General features: G+C 33.1%; 1 protein-coding gene across 1 annotated transcript; it reads right to left on the bottom strand.

Annotated features, from left to right (window-relative positions):
• Positions 1-4,520: 4,520 nt before the first annotated feature.
• Positions 4,521-7,337, bottom strand: LOC110874545 (O-fucosyltransferase 20). Its single transcript, XM_022123135.2, has 5 exons — positions 6,501-7,337; positions 6,007-6,175; positions 5,736-5,825; positions 5,366-5,649; positions 4,521-5,278 (listed from the first exon to the last, which is right to left on the bottom strand). Exons 1-5 carry the CDS (start codon positions 7,136-7,138, stop codon positions 4,783-4,785), a joined length of 1,677 nt encoding a protein of 558 aa, XP_021978827.1. The 5' UTR covers positions 7,139-7,337; the 3' UTR covers positions 4,521-4,782.
• Between the last annotated feature and the right edge of the window lie 10,812 nt (positions 7,338-18,149).

Consider the following 18,149-nt stretch of genomic DNA (forward strand, 5'->3'; position numbering starts at 1 on the left):
TATTCTTTCAAACTTGAAGGTTGGCTGTGTTAGCCTTGGACCGGGAAACCGGCCGGTCGGACTGGTTTTTGGAAGGGTTGGACCGGTTTTTTATATATATATATAGGTAGAGTATCCTGTAAAAAGTGCTCAAAGTGTGAGAAGTGTGAGAAGTGCATTATAACACTATATATAATACTATATAACACCCTATAAACACAGTATAACAATATGTAACACCATATAATACCATATAACACTTTGTAACACTATATATCATTATATAACAAATATAACACTATAGGTTGTCTGATAGCATGCCTATGACAGATGTATAGTGTTATATTTGTTATATAATGATATATAGTGTTACATAGTGTTATATGGTATTATATGGTGTTACATATTGTTATACTGTGTTTATAGGGTGTTATATAGTATTATATATAGTGTTATAATACACTTCTCACACTTCTCACACTTTAGGCCCTTTTTACACTATCCTTACCCTATATATATATATATATATATTTTTTTTTTCATATTTAACCCTATTAATTTTTATAATATTTACGATACCTTCCGGTTCTTACGTCCGGTTCGACCTGACCATTGAACCGGGTCGAAGACCGGTTCGACATCCGGTCTGGTTCTGAAAAGATTACTTATAATAAGAGAAACTTTTACAAATTCAATATATTTGATTCTATATATATATGTTTCTTGTATCGTCTCTTTCCATATTACAAACCAGTAATTTGTCAAGTATTGATGTAAAACTTACTTCGAAATTGTGCTCCAAGTGACTTGATTTTGGTTTATTGGAAATTTAAACACCCGAATTGAAGCGTCGTTTTCATCGTTTGGAGCACCGTTTCGAGGCAAGTTTTACGTCAATGGACTCGAATCGTCGTTCTAATAAAAAGCCCTAAAAAATTTGTTTGTAATTTGGAAAAAAACTTAACTCCGTTAAGTTTTTTTAACGGGGGACCATTGTAGGAAAAATAGGTGAAAGGTGTGACTGGTGGAGGGAATATTCTGAGGTGGGATTATTAATGACCAATAAGGTATAGGTGGGATTATTACAGGCCAATTTCCCAGAACTTTTAAAATTCAAGCTATTTGATTGTATATATATGTTTCTTGTATTTTCTCTTTCCATATTACAAACCAGTAATTTGAGAGTGATACTAATGCAACATATTTTTATTTAAAAAACCAATGATTTAACATGGAGTGTTAAAATGTATATACAAAAGTATCAAAAAGAAATTTTAACAAGAAAATGTATAAGAAAACAAGTGATTTAATTGATTATATGAGAAAACTAACGCCATTGGGATTAAAAAAATTATTATAACATCCCTTTTCTTAGAGCATCCATAATGGTGGAGGAAGAGAATTTCTGGATGAGTTTCATTCTCTCTCCTCCATCTAGATGCCACATCATTCTCAGTTTCTCAAACGTCCACATACGTCTCAAATGATGTTCATTGTAAACTAATCAGGTGGTAGAGTATATCACGATAGTAAATGTTATTATTATATAATTATATTGTATTCTCTTCTTTATCTCGTTGCATTAACCACAAATCTATACTATATAATAAAAGAAACCTGTTTTGGGACACGTGTCATCATATTACGCAATGTATCTTATGGATAATTATTATTTAGTTTAATCTCTTCTAATTAAATATAGATAACTATCCTATTAAATATTATTTAGTTTAATCTCTTATAAATAATTATTATTTAGTTTAATTTTAATTTAATCTCTCTGGAGTTAATATATCATAGAGGTAACCTGCATTAGCCCATTTCACAATTGATCAAACCCAAAACTCACAAAGAAATTATCAAAATTTAAGAGTTACATACGTACACCCAAAACTCACAAAGATATTATCAAAATTTAAGAGTTAATAAATAAATGTCTCATTTATTTATTATAGGGATTTTACTTATGGTCTATTATTTTATTTTAAGAAATCTATACATATAATAAAGTAAACTAAATTTGGGACATGCGGCCTTCATTTAGAGAGGTTCCATTGTTTTTTCCCGCTCATGATAAAACATGGAATCCATGACCCGAATCATATGATATAACTTCCGATTCATTGGATACATCAAGATTTGTTTTCAGATTTGCTTTCATATGGATCCGTTTTTTTAAGTGTATATCAATTAACTTGAAATGTCAACAAGGATGTAATTGAGGTTAGACTAGAGTTTTTCTCATCTTAACTTACAGTTATGTTGTTTAAAAAATTATATAAATTAGCAATATTGTGACCTAGCTGGGCTGTCAGACAAGTTGGGTAGTGGGAAGTGCTTTCGTTGAGGCTGAACCAAACCGCGTTGCCTTGACCCAAAACACTTTTGGTCCTATTTTTTACAAATAATTAATTAGTGTGTCAAATATGATGAAATTACCATTTTAGGGATTTATCAATTTTTTTTTTTAAATTAGAATGTTATAGAACGTTTTGTGTATTAAAAAATACTTTGGCCAACTTTTGATCTATTGACCTGTTTTGTTTTTTAAAACGTCTCATGTAGAAGCGTTGGAGGTAAATTCACTTGAGTCAACCCAATCAACTAAAATTGGGTCTAGATTGCCACTCTACTCATTGCTTAGCTATATAATATTACAAGCACATTACAATAATTTTTTAAGTCAGGCTCTATCAAACATATCATATTTACAGGTGGAAACTAGCGCAACTGGAGCCTTGGCTGGAGAGATGTCGGATGGGGCTACTCTATTATTTGTTGCCCCTGTCATCGCAAATGCGAAGCGGTGGCAACTAAGAGAGTATATAATAACAATCATTGAAAGTCAAAACAGTTTCTCTTATGCTTCTATAAATTTTTATAAATAGCAAATATGACGAGGTTTCATTCTTTTAATGTCGTGTATTCACCATTGCCATTCATCTAATCATCAACCTTATATATACAAGGGCAGGCTCAAGTGTTAAGGGAAAATGTTTTGGGGTCTGAAGAGTGGAAACAACTGAATTTGGATCATATATGAGGAAAAGCATAGCAGAAGCAAGAGACAGAGGAAAAGAAATGCTTGGTAGAACTTACTTTTTCTAAACCTAATTTTGAATTTCATTTCTTCATTTGTAACTTTTTTGGGCATATACTTATGTCATCCTCACTTTGATTTCTTTTTTTTTTTTCTTGCAGAATCTATATTCATTACAAGTTTATAGTTTTGTGGTGTTTATCAGCACTTAAATTGAATGGATTTATGTTTCATTGTATTATTTCAGTTTATTTACAGTATTATTTGGAAGGATGATTGATTTTAGACAAATAATGAATACTATTACTGTACTGATACTCTTAACAGTAAACTTCAAATAAAACTTTATATTGCACGTTTTAAAGTTTAGTTTCATTAAAGCATTTTTGTTCGTTAAACCGCGTGTACACGCGGAGTTTAACCTAGTAACATACATATAAAAATTAAACATTGTAATCACCAAAATGTTCTTAATATTACCGTGCATTTAAAAGTTTTTGTTTTGACTTTTGAGAATCAAAAGAGGATAGACTCTTTTAGAATGATTAGGAATATTAGTTAATCATGTGGATATAATAATTCAATCATGTTCTTAATAGTCCACCACCAACCATTCATGGTTCAGATTCTGATCTTAATCAGGGGCGGAACTACATGAGGGTCAGAGGGATCAGCTGACCCTCCGGCGAGCAAAATTATCAGTTTACCGGAGTACTTAGCGAATTTGTTTTTGTACAGTTGACCCTCCTGATTATCTCGTAAAACGCTAATTAGAAGAAAAAAATAAAAAAAACTTCGAACATTTTCCGGCGGCAAACGGCGATCCTACGGCGATCATCTTATTAGATTTAATAACACCTTTATTAGTGAAGATAATCTACCTCCACCTGAATATGAACATGATCCTAAATTTATGATGGTAATCTGCATATCTTTTTTAAAAGAGTTGGTACAGTTGACTTTTGTGGTCAAATTGAGTTACTTGTGAAATCTAAACCCGTGTGGTTTTGTTTGTGATTTGAAGATCATTTCTTTCACAACCTATATTAGTTATACTTTTTCAATAACACATGCCTGTTTTTTCCCCTGAATATTATCAAAAAACACATCCATTTTATATCCTAAAATTGTCATGCTTGACTACAAATGGTCACATGTAAAAGCACTTCACTATGTTTGACTGATGAATGTTCAGGGTCAAGGGGTACCCCTGATGCAGATTATTCACCTCAAGAACAAAGACAACCACCAGAAATCGGCTTCACTGGTAAGTTTCTGCTAGTACCGTGCTTTGACTTTTAAAGTCAAACAACCAATATCTGTCTCCGTAATTAACTTGACAAACTGTTGCGTTATACGTTTGTTATCGAACAAATCATGCATCTAATAACTCAAAGTTTATGTTTCTCAAGATTTATAAAGGTTCGACCTTTTTTGTTCAAGATTTTTAACAATTTTGACCCGTGTACGGTTTCGGTCTTCAAAAGGAGTCAACAACGTATAAAATAAATCAATTGAATAAAGATTTGTTGATCGTGTAAATGAAGTAACCATTGTATATATGTAACTTATTATGTACATGTAGTGAAAAAGAATAAATCAATCAAATAAGAACCAAACAGACAAAACAGATCCCTTCTTGTTCACAGCTCCTTCGCATGCATATACGCCCACTTGTATCTATAAAAGATTGACTTTAATCCATCACAGTTCAAAACCGGCCCGACCCGGACCATTTCTCGTTGCTGACACTGACCCAAAACTTACAAAACCCGTTGAACCAACGTATCATTGCGCATGCATTCGGGAATAGGATACTTTGTAACATCGCGTCCCGATTTGCTAGTTCTGACGACTGGCTGACCCAACGAATCGCGGTGCAAATCAAAGATGATCTTGTTGAATTCCGCTTCGGGAAGTGACGAGTTCAAGAAATATGACAACATTTGTCTTTTGTTGGGCGTGATCGTCTTTTTATGTCCTGCGTACGCTCTATGTCCTTGAATTGCGTGACCCATGTTTCCACCGTGAGAGGGCATGAACACGTCACTGTTTTCGGAGACGATGTAATCAAGGGCAGCCATTAACGAAGCTTTGTTTGCGAACCGATCTAGCTCTCCAGGTAAAGCGAGGTCTTCTTTGTTGTAGAAATTAGGGTACTCTTTCATCAACGGTAGCAACGCTTCTTTCCCGCCTAACGGGTCTCCTCCCGCCCAAAAGATCCGTGCGTTCTTCGGAGCTCCAAGAGCTTTTAAGAGCCTAAACATAAATACAATATTTTCAATATAATTTCCAAAAGTCAAATAACAATGAAAGTTGAAAACTTTATGTAGCAAAAGAACTTACCGTGTAACTTCCAGAGCATTTAGAGGACAAAGACCGGCAAGTTTCCGGTCATGATACGTCATGTTGGACCTTGAAGTTAAGAGTTCAGGGCGAAGCTTTCTCTCGTTGTAAATTATTTGATCGTATTTTGAGCTCAACCCAGGAAGACATCCGGTTCTAACCCAAACGTCTTTCTCCATTCTAAGATGAAGTGCAAGATAAGGCCCTTTGCTTCTCATTCTTTCTGTAAGCTTGTTTCCAAGTTCCACGATCGGTGGCGCAAACCTCAATGCGTGAAACGCAACCTGTATAAGTTGAAAATGTTAGTATTTTTTAAAGTCACTTAACATTTGACCTTTGCAACTAACAAGTTAATACGACTCTATCGTACCTTGCATCGAAGCTTTTGGAGATCAGAAGGTAGATCTTTAGATAGCCTCGAATCTAGACCTCGTAGAAGTAGAACACCTTCTCTCCTCATCTACATTAACAAACAAAATTTTCCGGTCATGCTTTTTTGTTCAATTCAAACATAGGAATCATCACTTCTAAGTACTATAGAATCTTGACCGAGTAACCAACATAATTAGTGACATGATCTAAGCTCCATCGATTTGTCGCATGAAACATAACTAAACATAAAAGAACAAAACTTTGCATACCCTTCTAAGATAACGAGATCGAATCCATTGCGGCGAAACATGTAGCGGAGTGTGCTTTTCCTCCACTGGTCTTGACATCAAGTGGTTTGATGGCAATGATGAAATCACTCTAACATCATCTGCTAGAGTCCCCTTGAAGTGCTCAACATCAAATATATCAGAAAATTCACTGCACCCACAATCAAAAATCCAATCAACACCCATGCCAATACCAAACATATAACCACAAAATTCAAAAAATAAATAAATTAATAAAGCCCTAATCCAAAAATATTCCAACCCTCATCAATAAAGCCCTAATCCTGTTATCCATTGATCATAACTTCATTTTAGCCAATGATCATAAGTCATAGTAACTAAATAGAAATCTGCTCCGCTACCTTTTTGAACAGCAAAACTAATTCTTTTAAAAACTACGTCCATAGATCTCGGGACATAACGTTACCATGACCCTCATTGAAAAACTTTTCAAAAACATTTAAAATGCAAAATACCTTTCATCTCCCCAAATAACATTAACTTGCAAAATGGGCACAACAAGAGTAGCCCCAAGGATTCTAGCAATCACAACAGCATCAACAATCTGATTCCTCTGCTGATTCATACCACCAGAAACCACCACAACCAAATACTTTGTTCTGTCTTTCAAAATCTCAACACTTGCTTTCTTATACTCATTACTAAAATCCAAACAAGGTTTATACCCTAACCCATCTGGTTGCTCCCAAAACCCACTTTTCTCCTCATCTTTCTCATCAATCTTGCCCACAAAAGGATCAATCTTGACCGCAGATTGATCAGTTTTGACCACAGAAGTCAAACCCACCTTGGAATCATCTTTTTTTTCAAGATTCCCACATGGGTATACTCCAAATGGGTCAAATTTATAAACCCTTAACATAAACAGAAACCCACATAAAAAAAGCAACAAGAACCAAACTCTAGGGTTCTTACAGATGATCTTTAACTTATTAAAGTTGCTAACTTTGGAAACTGCAGCTGTTTTTTTGGGTGTATCAACAAGAGATTGGAGATTAGCTGATGAGAGAGAGTTTATAATCTCAGATGGTACAGAGATGTAGGAGTGATGATGAAGCTGTTTCTTGTTGTTTACACTCTTTGAAATTGCCATTGAAGAGTCAAGATTGGAAGTTTTGTGGGTGTGAATGGAGATTGGGGATTTGGTGGAAAGTGTTTATAGAGAGAGAAGGTTTTAGAGAGAGAAAGTGGACGGCGGGAGGAAGAAGACGACCACCGAAGAATCCGCGTTTGGGTGGAGGAGTATGAAGAAATGTATGTCTTTTTTGTATAATATATTGTGTTGTATATATAGGTGTAAAGGCTTTGTGTGGGACTATTTTAGTATTGTTTGTTTCAATCTAAGTGGATTACTTTAGAACCATGCTATTCACACACGGCCAAAATTATTTTCACACCTCAAAGCGCCCCGCTATGGCCAAAGAGGGGCGCTTTGGTGTAAAGTCAACAGACAAGGTCTGAACCGGTCAGACCTTGTCTGTTGCTTTACATCAAAGCGCCCCGCTTTGGCCTAAGCTGGGCGCTTTGGTTTTTTTTTTTTTTTTTTTTTTTTTTTTTTTTTTTTTTACATTTTGGGGCAAAGCGCCCCTCTTAGGTCAAAGCGCAGCGCTTAGGGTCTTTTTTTAATTTTTTAAAATTGTTTTTAATTCACAAACGCGTCGATAATAGCCTAAATTTTACGCTTTTTCCATTATACATCATTTTTTAATATATATGGACTATACTGCAAGTTTCGAATCAAATCGGTTACGTGTGATGTCGTATTCCATTATATCGTATCATTTTGATTTGAAAGCACAAGTACTCCTATGAGTAGTTTTATGTGTATCAGCCGCCTACCGTACATGTATATGACGTATTTTTTCATTAATTGTAGTATTATGATGTATATTGTCATTTTGGGTCGTACAAGTGCGTATTGAATCTGATTGGGTCGTGTCGGTGACATTCGGTTTTTAACGTGATGTAACGCATATATTGAACAAACACAAACGTACTTTTGGATTGTAAAAGAATTAACGTCAATATTATTAAACACATTTAACTTTTCGTTCAGTAGTGGAGAGCATGTATTTCGTATAGGCACATGATGTCTAATATGGTAATTTCCCCTCCCCTTTTATGGCGTGAAAGAAGGTTTTGCATGGCGAGTCATAGAGTTGGAGTCTTGGAGTCTTGGAGAGATTGGTTTGTCAGACTCAGGACCTTCACACCATCACCATCATCATCAACACTTTCCATACTCTGTTTTTCCAGCCTTTAATCCTCCCAACACAGGCTTCATGTACATAAAATTTCATTTTTTGCTATTTAAGCTCCGTCGGTAGTGAGGTCCATGCCATCTTTAACCAATCACACCTTTTTTTTTAAAAAAAAGTTTACCACTTCACCAAGTGTCTAACCATTGCCAACCCTTTTCAACATAGTTTAAACACTTATGACTGAATAACGTGGCACACTCTCATTGGTTAATTTTGAAGTTTACCACTTTCAAATGTCTAACCACTCCCTACACCCTAATGTATACTATATTTCATTGTGGCAAGTGGTATTGTGGAGCCCACAAGAACTGCTAAATGTATACTATAGCACGGATGGGACTAGTCAAAGAGTTGGAAAGGGTTGTACATGACAGTGATATGTCTCAACAAATTAAATATTGAGATGAGACTTCACCTTTAGATATATGTGCACAAACAAATTAAATATTGTAAAATTTGGACCAAAAATGTAAAATTTGAACTTAAACGTAGACCAGTCACCAGTCAAAAATACGCCCAAAATGTAAAAAAAAAAAAAAAAAAAAAAAAAAAAAAAAAAAAAAAACCAAAGCGCCCAGCTTAGGCCAAAGCGGGGCGCTTTGAAAAAAAAAAAAAAACCAAAGCGCCCAGCTTAGGCCAAAGCGGGGCGCTTTGATGTAAAGTCAACAGACAAGGACTGAACCTGTCAGACCTTGTCTGTTGACTTTACACCAAAGCGCCCCTCTTTGGCCATAGCGGGGCGCTTTGGGGTGTTTAAATAGACCAAGAGTGTGTGCGAATAGACCAGACCTTACTTTATTTTCAAAATCAACCCCACCATCATTTATTGCAAAACATTTTTGGTTTTTGGTTTTTGATTTTTGGGTTTTTTTTAGTTTATGCAAAATGTTAATATAATTCATCTTTTATTTTTTATTTTTTATAAGAAAATTTCATTAAAAACACACCTCTGACCCAAACGGGTAAAAGGCTATATACAACAAACACCCCTGACTCAAAAGGGCAAAGGGCAGGAAATTACAACATATACATCGGGTTTTTACACCAATCACTCCATCTAATACTATAACATGACGTTCTATTTTTAATCAAATCATACCCTCTCTATTTCATCTCACTAACAAACTCCTCCGGGCTTCGACTGATTTGCTTGAATACCAATTCGTTCCTATCTTTCCAAATACACCAACATGAAATAATAACCAAACCTTGAATGATTTTCTTAGCCTTTTTTCCAACTTGAGAATGATTATGAATATCCAGGATGTCTTTGAAGTCGAAAATATATATCGGGGGGATTTTACACCAAACACTCATCTCCGATCAAACCCGCATCGCCATAGAACATGAAGTGAAAAGATGCTCCACTGTTTCCTCAAACTCGTTACAAAAAGGGCACATAGCAGATATAATATCAACATTCCTTCTCCTTAAATTCACTCTCGTAGCAAGTCTATCCAAATTACCTCTACAAGCTACAATGTTGCATTTAATAGGCACCCATTTACACCACTTAAAGTTATGAAGCTGACTATTTCCCCTTTCATCAATTAAAGCCTTTTTGACAATTTTCGCCGAGAAGCCGTCTTTGCTATCTTCATTCGAGACCCACCTATCCCTAGAGTTGCTAAGAGTCACCTTGTTTAAGGTCTCTCTGCACTCCTGCCACTCCTTTATCTCCACGTCTGACTCCGGCATTCTAGACCAAAACCAATTGAAACCGTCATTTCCCCTGTTCCTCTCCATCCTGTCAGCGACCCTGCAAGTTTTAAGCAATTCCAACCTGAACAAATGTGGCCATCTTTCCATAAAAGGCCTATCTCCCTCCCATATGTCAATCCAGAACCTAATATCCTCCCTATTCCCAACCTTTCCCAAGATTAAATGGTTTACACTCTTCCCTTTGATTTTAATATGGTTAAACGATTTCACAATATTTTTCCAACATCCTCCCAAATTACCATTACAAGGAAGAAAACTTCTTTGATTTAATTTACCATGACAAGCGTCGACCACTTTCCTCCATAAGTTTTAATTTTCCACCCTGTATCTCACCCCATTCATCTTTTATTACTAAAGAGTGTATAGGGTGGGCATTTGAGTACAATTGCTATTTCAATGATTTAAGATAGTCATTCAAATTAAAGTGTTGTTTCCTTTGAAGTCAATGATTTGAGCATATAAAGTCATATTTGGTGTAATTTAAGTTGTTTAAAGAAATAAACAACTAAAGAGCGTATAGTCTAGTGGTACCAGGTTTGCTAAAAAGATGGTTTTTCGGATGAGGTTGAGTGTTTAACTCAAGTGTGGGATAAAATATCTAAATTTAGAAGTATTATTAGTGATTGTGTGACTTAGTAATTCAAAATATAAATACATATATATTTTATGATTTATGATTTTCTTTAGTCATTAATGAAAACTTTTTTTTATAATAAAGTTGTAATATCGTATTTTCATATTAGTTAAATCACTTGTGATGACTCTAACTTAGAAGGGAGACGAACATCGATTGTCAATGGATTTTGAGGCAAAAGCCGCGAAGGGAAGGAGGGTGCGAGTCCATGATGTTTTTGTTTGGACTCGTTAATGTGAAGGAGAGACAATGGTCTATAAACGCTTTCTGTTATTGATGATCTTAAGGTATGTAAATTTTTAAAAGTTTTTAAAAGATTTCGTTTGAAAGGTAGGTAGTCTTAAAAAATTATGATAACAATTATACTTCAATCGGGAGCTTTAAGGTAAGAAAAGCTTAATTAGTTTTGAAATAACTCAATAAGTAGCTATGACTAATTTTGAATATCTAATCTAATCTAATCTTCTAATACTAATAAAAGAGTCTCCTTAATGCCATTTGACATTCTCTCATAATAAAGGATTTCACAAAAATGCCACATGGCAATTTATTATATTACCTAAATTATAATAAATAAATAATAAGTAAATTAATATAAAGATCATTATCCATATTAATAAATAATTCTATATAAACATTCTCTCCCTAAACAAAATTTGATATACCATGATGTTTGGGTTAATAAATTATACTATATGATATAGAGATAAAAATATAAAAATTACTTTATCTCTATCGTTTGTTTATTATTATCTATAACAAAACTATTATTATTATTTTTCTATTAATATTAATATCTTCAATTTAATTATTTATGGATTACATTAACTTTATTTGGTAATATAACTCATTAACTCCTCATTAAGATTAACCATATATATTTTTAAAACCAAATGACTTAAAATATTAATTATTGATAAAGATGGCAAAGTTACAAATAAAACTTCAAATCTAATTTAACTTTTAATATAGAATTCCAATTATTGTCATGTGTCACTCTCACTTTAATCCTTATCCTTAGTAATATAATAAATTTAACTTAAATATGCTAATAACCATATTAGGATGCACTATTTAATTAATATTACTAGATAAATACAATGTATTCTATTAATTATTAATTAAATATTAATAAAAGAGTGTCCGTAATGCCATTTGGCATTGTCTAATAATAAAGGATTTCACAAAAATGTCACATGGCAATTTATTATATTACCTCCATTATAATAATAAATAATAAGTAATAAGTAAATTAATATAAAGACCATTATCCATATTAATAAATAATTCTAAATAAACATTCTCTCCCTAAACAAAATTTGATATACCATGATGTTTGGGTTAATAAATTATACTATATGATATAGAGATAAAAATATAAAAATTACTTTATCTCTATCGTTTGTTTATTATTATCTATAACAAAACTATTATTATTATTTTTCTATTAATATTAATATCTTCAATTTAATTATTTATGGATTATTACATTAACTTTATTTGGTAATATAACTCATTAACTCCTCATTAAGATTAACCATATATATTTTTAAAACCAAATGCTTTAAAATATTAATTATTGATAAAGATGGTAAAGTTACAAATAAAACTTCAAATCTAATTTAACTTTTAATATAGAATTCCAATTATTGTCACGTGTCACTCTCGCTTTAATCCTTATCCTTAGTAATATAATAAAATTAACTTAAATATGCTAATAACCATATTAGGATGCACTATTTAATTAATATTACTTAGATAAATACAATGTATTCTATTAAATATTATCGTAAAATAAAAATACAATACTTAGATCTTTTTACTAAACCATCCTTAAATAAATACTTATCGGAAAAATACAATAATTAGATTATACTATTATTACACTTTTTTAACTATATGATCAAGATTATATAGAAGTATGATTTACATTTTTTTATATTTTATGTGTGTAATATATAGGTTTGTAATACTTATAAATTAAAATATTATTCAATCTAATTTTTTTATATTTAATCCGTGTAATACACGGGTTTATAAACTAGTCTAATTCTAATAAAAAAGTCCTATTAATGCCACATGACATTTTCTTATTCAAAAGTTCTATTAATGCCACATGGCATTTTCTTATTCAATTCAGTGAAAATATATATTTATATTTCATATTTGCATAAATATTATAATGCATAATAATAATAATTACGTTGCATATGTCATAAGGTTTATTTAGCTATTTCATATTTAGTAATTTAAAAGTTTAATATTTTTTTAAAAACAATAGAGTTGTTTTAATTGGAAAAAAAAAACAAAAATAATAAATTTATAATGATAAAAAATATAGTAATCACTAATCATAAATAAAACTATCAAAATAATAATAATTTTTACATTTTAAAAAGAATATATATATATATAATATTGAATTAATTTGTCCAAGAATATATATAAGGGAGGGCGGGGCACAAGAGGCTTCGACGAGGATTCCATAAAATGCCACTTGGCAATTCCTAATATAATTAAGCTTTTAAAATATAAGTTAATTTTATCTATACGCTTTTTAAATGGATTCCATAAAATGCCACTTGACAATTTTCAACGTAACTGAGCTTGTAAAATACAAGTTAATTTGATCTATAAGCCTTTTAAAGTTAATATGAATTTGATTATGATGTTACAAATGGAAAACAAATTTTAATTAGATTTACTTTGGTTTTCTAAATTAGAATTAAAAATCGTAATTAGACCCTCTTTAAACTCCTATAATTGAGCTACTCCTCTTTGTAGCCTCACAAAAACCCTCATAATAACCGACCTCTCCTTGCAAGTTAACTCACACCAGGTAAGTTTTCTAATCGATCTCTATTCTCTATCTAGTCATTATTCTCGGTTTCATCACTACCATATGTGATTACATATATAAATTTATCTTCACAAACAAATTTATATCATATGGATTTTGATTGTATGCTTGAAATTCCTTATTTAGATTTACCTATTTCGCTCAAGGTTACCAATTAATTGTTTATTACAGTGAGGAACCTTATCGGTAACGATGGCAATCACGTTGTTTAGGAGTATATCTTATCCATAAGTAATATTTGATAAAAGTCAGGAACAATTGCTATGTAAGATTGGTTGTTTCTAAAAAAAACAGTTTTTACGCATGACCAATAATACGTGGCATTGTCCAGAGCGAAAAGTAGAGATGACCTTAAGCTACTCATACTTGATGAGGATGGTCAAATTACAAATAAAACTACAAATGTCATGTATGAAGAAGTGTTTAGAAATTTGTAGATGTGTATCTTGGTTTTATAATGTTTAATTTAATAAGAATAATTCATTTATGTAAATTGGTTTATATATTATAAAAATACCTTTTTTTAGTATAATAGTATATAGCATTACATGGTATATCTTCACATTATTGATTTTTTTTATTAGAATGTTTTTGAACCCGATCTCATTGGTCTTCAAATCGATGACGGCACTTGCATCTATAACTTTGGCATTTTGCATGTTACTATTGTTTAATTATTTATTTGGTTTAAATAAAACAAATTGATGTTAGATATAAATGGTGATAAATTCAGAACTACAAAAGGTTCTAGATTATATATCACATTAACTTGATTGTTAATGTGAGTGTTATGTCCCAATTCCATTGCTGAGTGTTATGTGTCTTATTTTTAAGGTTTGATGCAAAACTACTATCGAGTTGGAGGTCTCACTGGAAGCAGTCTCTCTATTCCTACGATGTAGAGGTAGGGTTGTCTGCATCTTACTCTTCTCAGACTTCTTACTCTTCTCAGACTCTAGATTAGCTTTGCTATTGATTTGAGTATGATAATGATGGTGATTAACTTGATCGTTAACTTTAAAATGGTGATAAATTCATAACTATTAAGAAATTAAATATGATTAACTAATAGAAAACTACAATACGGTTGGAAGGGTAATTGAACAAATTAAGTTGTCATCCGCTGACTTTTTTTTTTTACCTTTCAAAAATAAAAAAATCCGCTGACCTTTTTTATTTAAATTAGCACATCTTTTCTTTAAGCTTAAATAACTTTATACTATTTATTTTACGTTAATAATTTTATTCTATTTATTTTACGTTTTAAAAAAATTATAACATAAATTCAATAGTTTATCTTATTTTTAGAATATTTATTTAAAAATAATATGGGTTGTCTTATTATCATCCCCAACAAGAAAAAACCTTCAAAACAGTCATGAATCGGAGCTTGCGGGCGCCGGAAAAAGGAACGCCGGTCATCACCGTTATCATTGTATAATTGTTCTTGTTGATTCATTGTTGATGACTCCAATTTACAAGCAGTCAAAACACCATCGGTCATCACCGTTATCCGTCACCGGTTACCATCTCCGATCATCATTCTCTCTCTCTCATTCTTCTGACTCTCTCTACATCTCTCTCACTAGCCATTTTCTAAGTGTGTAGTGTGTGTGGGTTGTTCTAGGAAGAAGAAAAGGTATTGGTAGGTGTACGGACATGGTGCGTGAGAGAGATATGACAGGGGTGTTGTCGTTTGTGAGTGAGACAAGTGTCTTCTAAGTAGTGACTAATCAATGGAATATTTAAAAAAACAAAAAACTATTAAAAAGATAACTAAAATGACCAAAAGACTCTCACATGCAAAGCATGTGAGGTGACTTAATAGAAAAAAATAAACGTGGTTAGGGTTAAAGCTTGACCCCTGTATCAAAACATGAATATAAAGGTTGGGTTTTGCTGATTTCATAGTAAAAGGTATGAAGTGCAGTTTAGGTATGAGATAAAGGTTGATTTATGCAATTTTGTCTTATAAATATGCTTTTGAACTAGTTATAATAGTGCATCTAAATCTGTTGTCGTATTGTTGATCGCAACAATTCATCTGATAATTACATCAATGCTTCTAGTTTTCTATTGTTTGATGTCTGAATAAAATACGCCTCGCTTGCAATATGCGCATATAATGTATATATATGTGTGGGCGCTCGGGGGGCAAAAGTGAAAGTGCACTAATTTTAACGTTATTTTACTAATTTCGTGAAAATAACTTTAAAAGAGGGGGGATCGTTAATCATGCATCATGTAGTGGTGTTGATATTCGAAAGACAAGGGAGTACATGCACTAATCGGCCTTTGTCTTAATTGCTGAGTGTTATGTGCCTTATGTCCCAGGCTTGATGCAAAACTACCATTGAGCCAGGGGTCTCACTGGAAGTAACTTCTCTATTCCTAAGGGGTAGAGGTAAGGTTGTCTATATCTTACCCTCCTTAGACACTACCTTAGCTTTGCTATTGGTGGGATCCACTGAGTATGATGATGATGATGTCTAAATGAATAGAACGCTTACAATGATGTGTTTAACCATGTATAATGTTGTGTCTAAAACCATCCTAATTAGATCGGGCGAACTACCCTCGTCACACATCAAATCATGGATCCGTTGTACGCTTTGCACACTACAAGCCTTCTCAGAAGGACCAACACACACATGTATGTAGAGATAGCGGAGAAAGAGGATAATATAATAGTTATTTAAAATACAACATGTATGAAGGGTTTTGTTAGAACATTTTGAGACCGTTGGTATTCGAGTTTAATAGTTTAGGGCCTTTTGTAATAGTCTAATAGTCTTGGGGGTGAAATTGTAAGTTTTTGTATTATGTTTCATCAGAAGCGGGGTAATTATAATTACGCGGGATAGCCGTAGTATATATACAATCAGCCCACAACCTAGCATTCTAAGTTTCTTGGACTAGGTGTGTTCTTATTGTTCTTCAGATTTGTGTGCTTAATTCGAATATCCAGGCTCTTGATTGTGTTATACCTTATGGGATTCTATATCAACAATGGTTGATTCACACTTATTCAAGATTCTTCATCGTCTACTTTGTTTTTCTTACTTTTATCACTCAAACACCTAATCAATAGGTGTTTGTGTGTTTGTTAATCATTATCACTGTGATCCGTAGCTGATTTGGGACTCACAATTTGGTATCAGATCCTTTGTGCTCATGATTGGATGATGTTAGTTGAGATTATCAAAGTTTAGAAGGTTTTTCAAAAGTTTTTGGTAAAAATGTCATGATTTGGAGTGTTCAATGAAAAGGTTGTTATTAATCAGTGTTTAGGTTTGTTTTCGGTTCATTTTGATACAAAATACTATGGTTTTTGGGTTGTTTTAGAGTGATTAGAGGGTTTTTGTTCGTACTTAAAACCCATCTGAGCGTAATTGTTGAAGGTCGCGTAGATAAGCCTGCGTTTTTATTGAATCCTGCATATTTGTTCTTTTCGCGCATTTACCCGAAGGTGACTTCGGGGTCAGTGATACAAATCTCTTGCGATTTTATCATGGTGTTCGGTGTTTTTACTAGGATTGTTGTGTCGTTCTGATCTGTCAGCATATTTATTATTTACGCTGGTCCAAGAAACCAAACCATTCAACCAGCTTACTTGTTGGTTGTGCGTAATTGTCTGTCTGTCCTGAAATCTGATTAAGCTGTGTATTTACCGCGCATTTGTGCCCAGTACCTTTAAACCTGCGTAATTGTGCCCAGTTCCACAAATAACTGCTTAATTAACCTGCTCTTAACAATTTGAACTTAAGAATCAAAATGTCAATTAATCAACTAAGTCCAATTGCTCAACCTGAACTAGAAACCGGAACTACAACCCGCCCTCCAAAATTGAAGGGATCCGCCGACTTTGGGAGTTGGAAAAATCGAATCAAATTGTTCTTTGAGTATAGGGACTATACTTAATGGATCTCCGGTACTGTCGGACCCCATGTCCCCATGACAGTTAATAACGACATTCGTGTAATCAATAATGATCCCTCGACCTTTACCGATGAAGATAAGGCATTGATCCAACGTGACCGTCGGGCTCACGCTGCTCTGACAATGGCCTTATCAACTGATGATTGCAACATGTTTGAGGAATACACTACCGTACATGAACTCTGGTTGGCCTTAATTGATTACTATAAAGGCAACGAAGAAATGATTCAGAACAAGAGAGACATGGTGCAGAAAGAATATGACATGTTCAGAAGTATCCGCAGAGAAAGTCTGTCAGACCACATTAGTCGATTCTTAAACATGATAACGAAAATGAAGAAGGCTGGAAACCCTGTTGCTAATCGTGCTGCAATTAAGAAGCTTTTGGACTCTCTTCCTAAAGAGTGGAGCCTGCAATGTATGATGATCAAACTGTGACAACCCTCACCAAATCAGGTCTCCGTACGACTTAATTAATATTTAATTACTGCTTAATTACTGTGCTTGCTTGAAATTATGGATAAACTGCTACCTGAATACTGATATATGTACATACTTGCATCATACTTTATTTGGTGTCACTCTATTATTTACATACAAGAACTCTAGTGACAACCTTGATGCTCAACAGCACAGTAGCACAATGAACGGATAACCCATTTAATATGCTGACATAGCTAGCACCAGG

The sequence above is a fragment of the Helianthus annuus genome, chromosome 1 (assembly GCF_002127325.2).
Source record: "Helianthus annuus cultivar XRQ/B chromosome 1, HanXRQr2.0-SUNRISE, whole genome shotgun sequence".
NCBI classification, from domain to species: domain Eukaryota; kingdom Viridiplantae; phylum Streptophyta; class Magnoliopsida; order Asterales; family Asteraceae; genus Helianthus; species Helianthus annuus.

Excerpts from the sequence above, each read along its gene's own strand:
- LOC110874545 (XM_022123135.2), bottom strand. The coding sequence starts at position 7,138 with ATGGCAATTTCAAAGAGTGTAAACAACAAGAAACAGCTTCATCATCAC. Across the intron at positions 6,176-6,500 it reads GTTATTTGGGGAGATGAAAG|TGAATTTTCTGATATATTTG; the intron begins GTATTTTGCATT and ends TTGTGGGTGCAG. Across the intron at positions 5,279-5,365 it reads AATGCTCTGGAAGTTACACG|GCTCTTAAAAGCTCTTGGAG; the intron begins GTAAGTTCTTTT and ends ATTTATGTTTAG.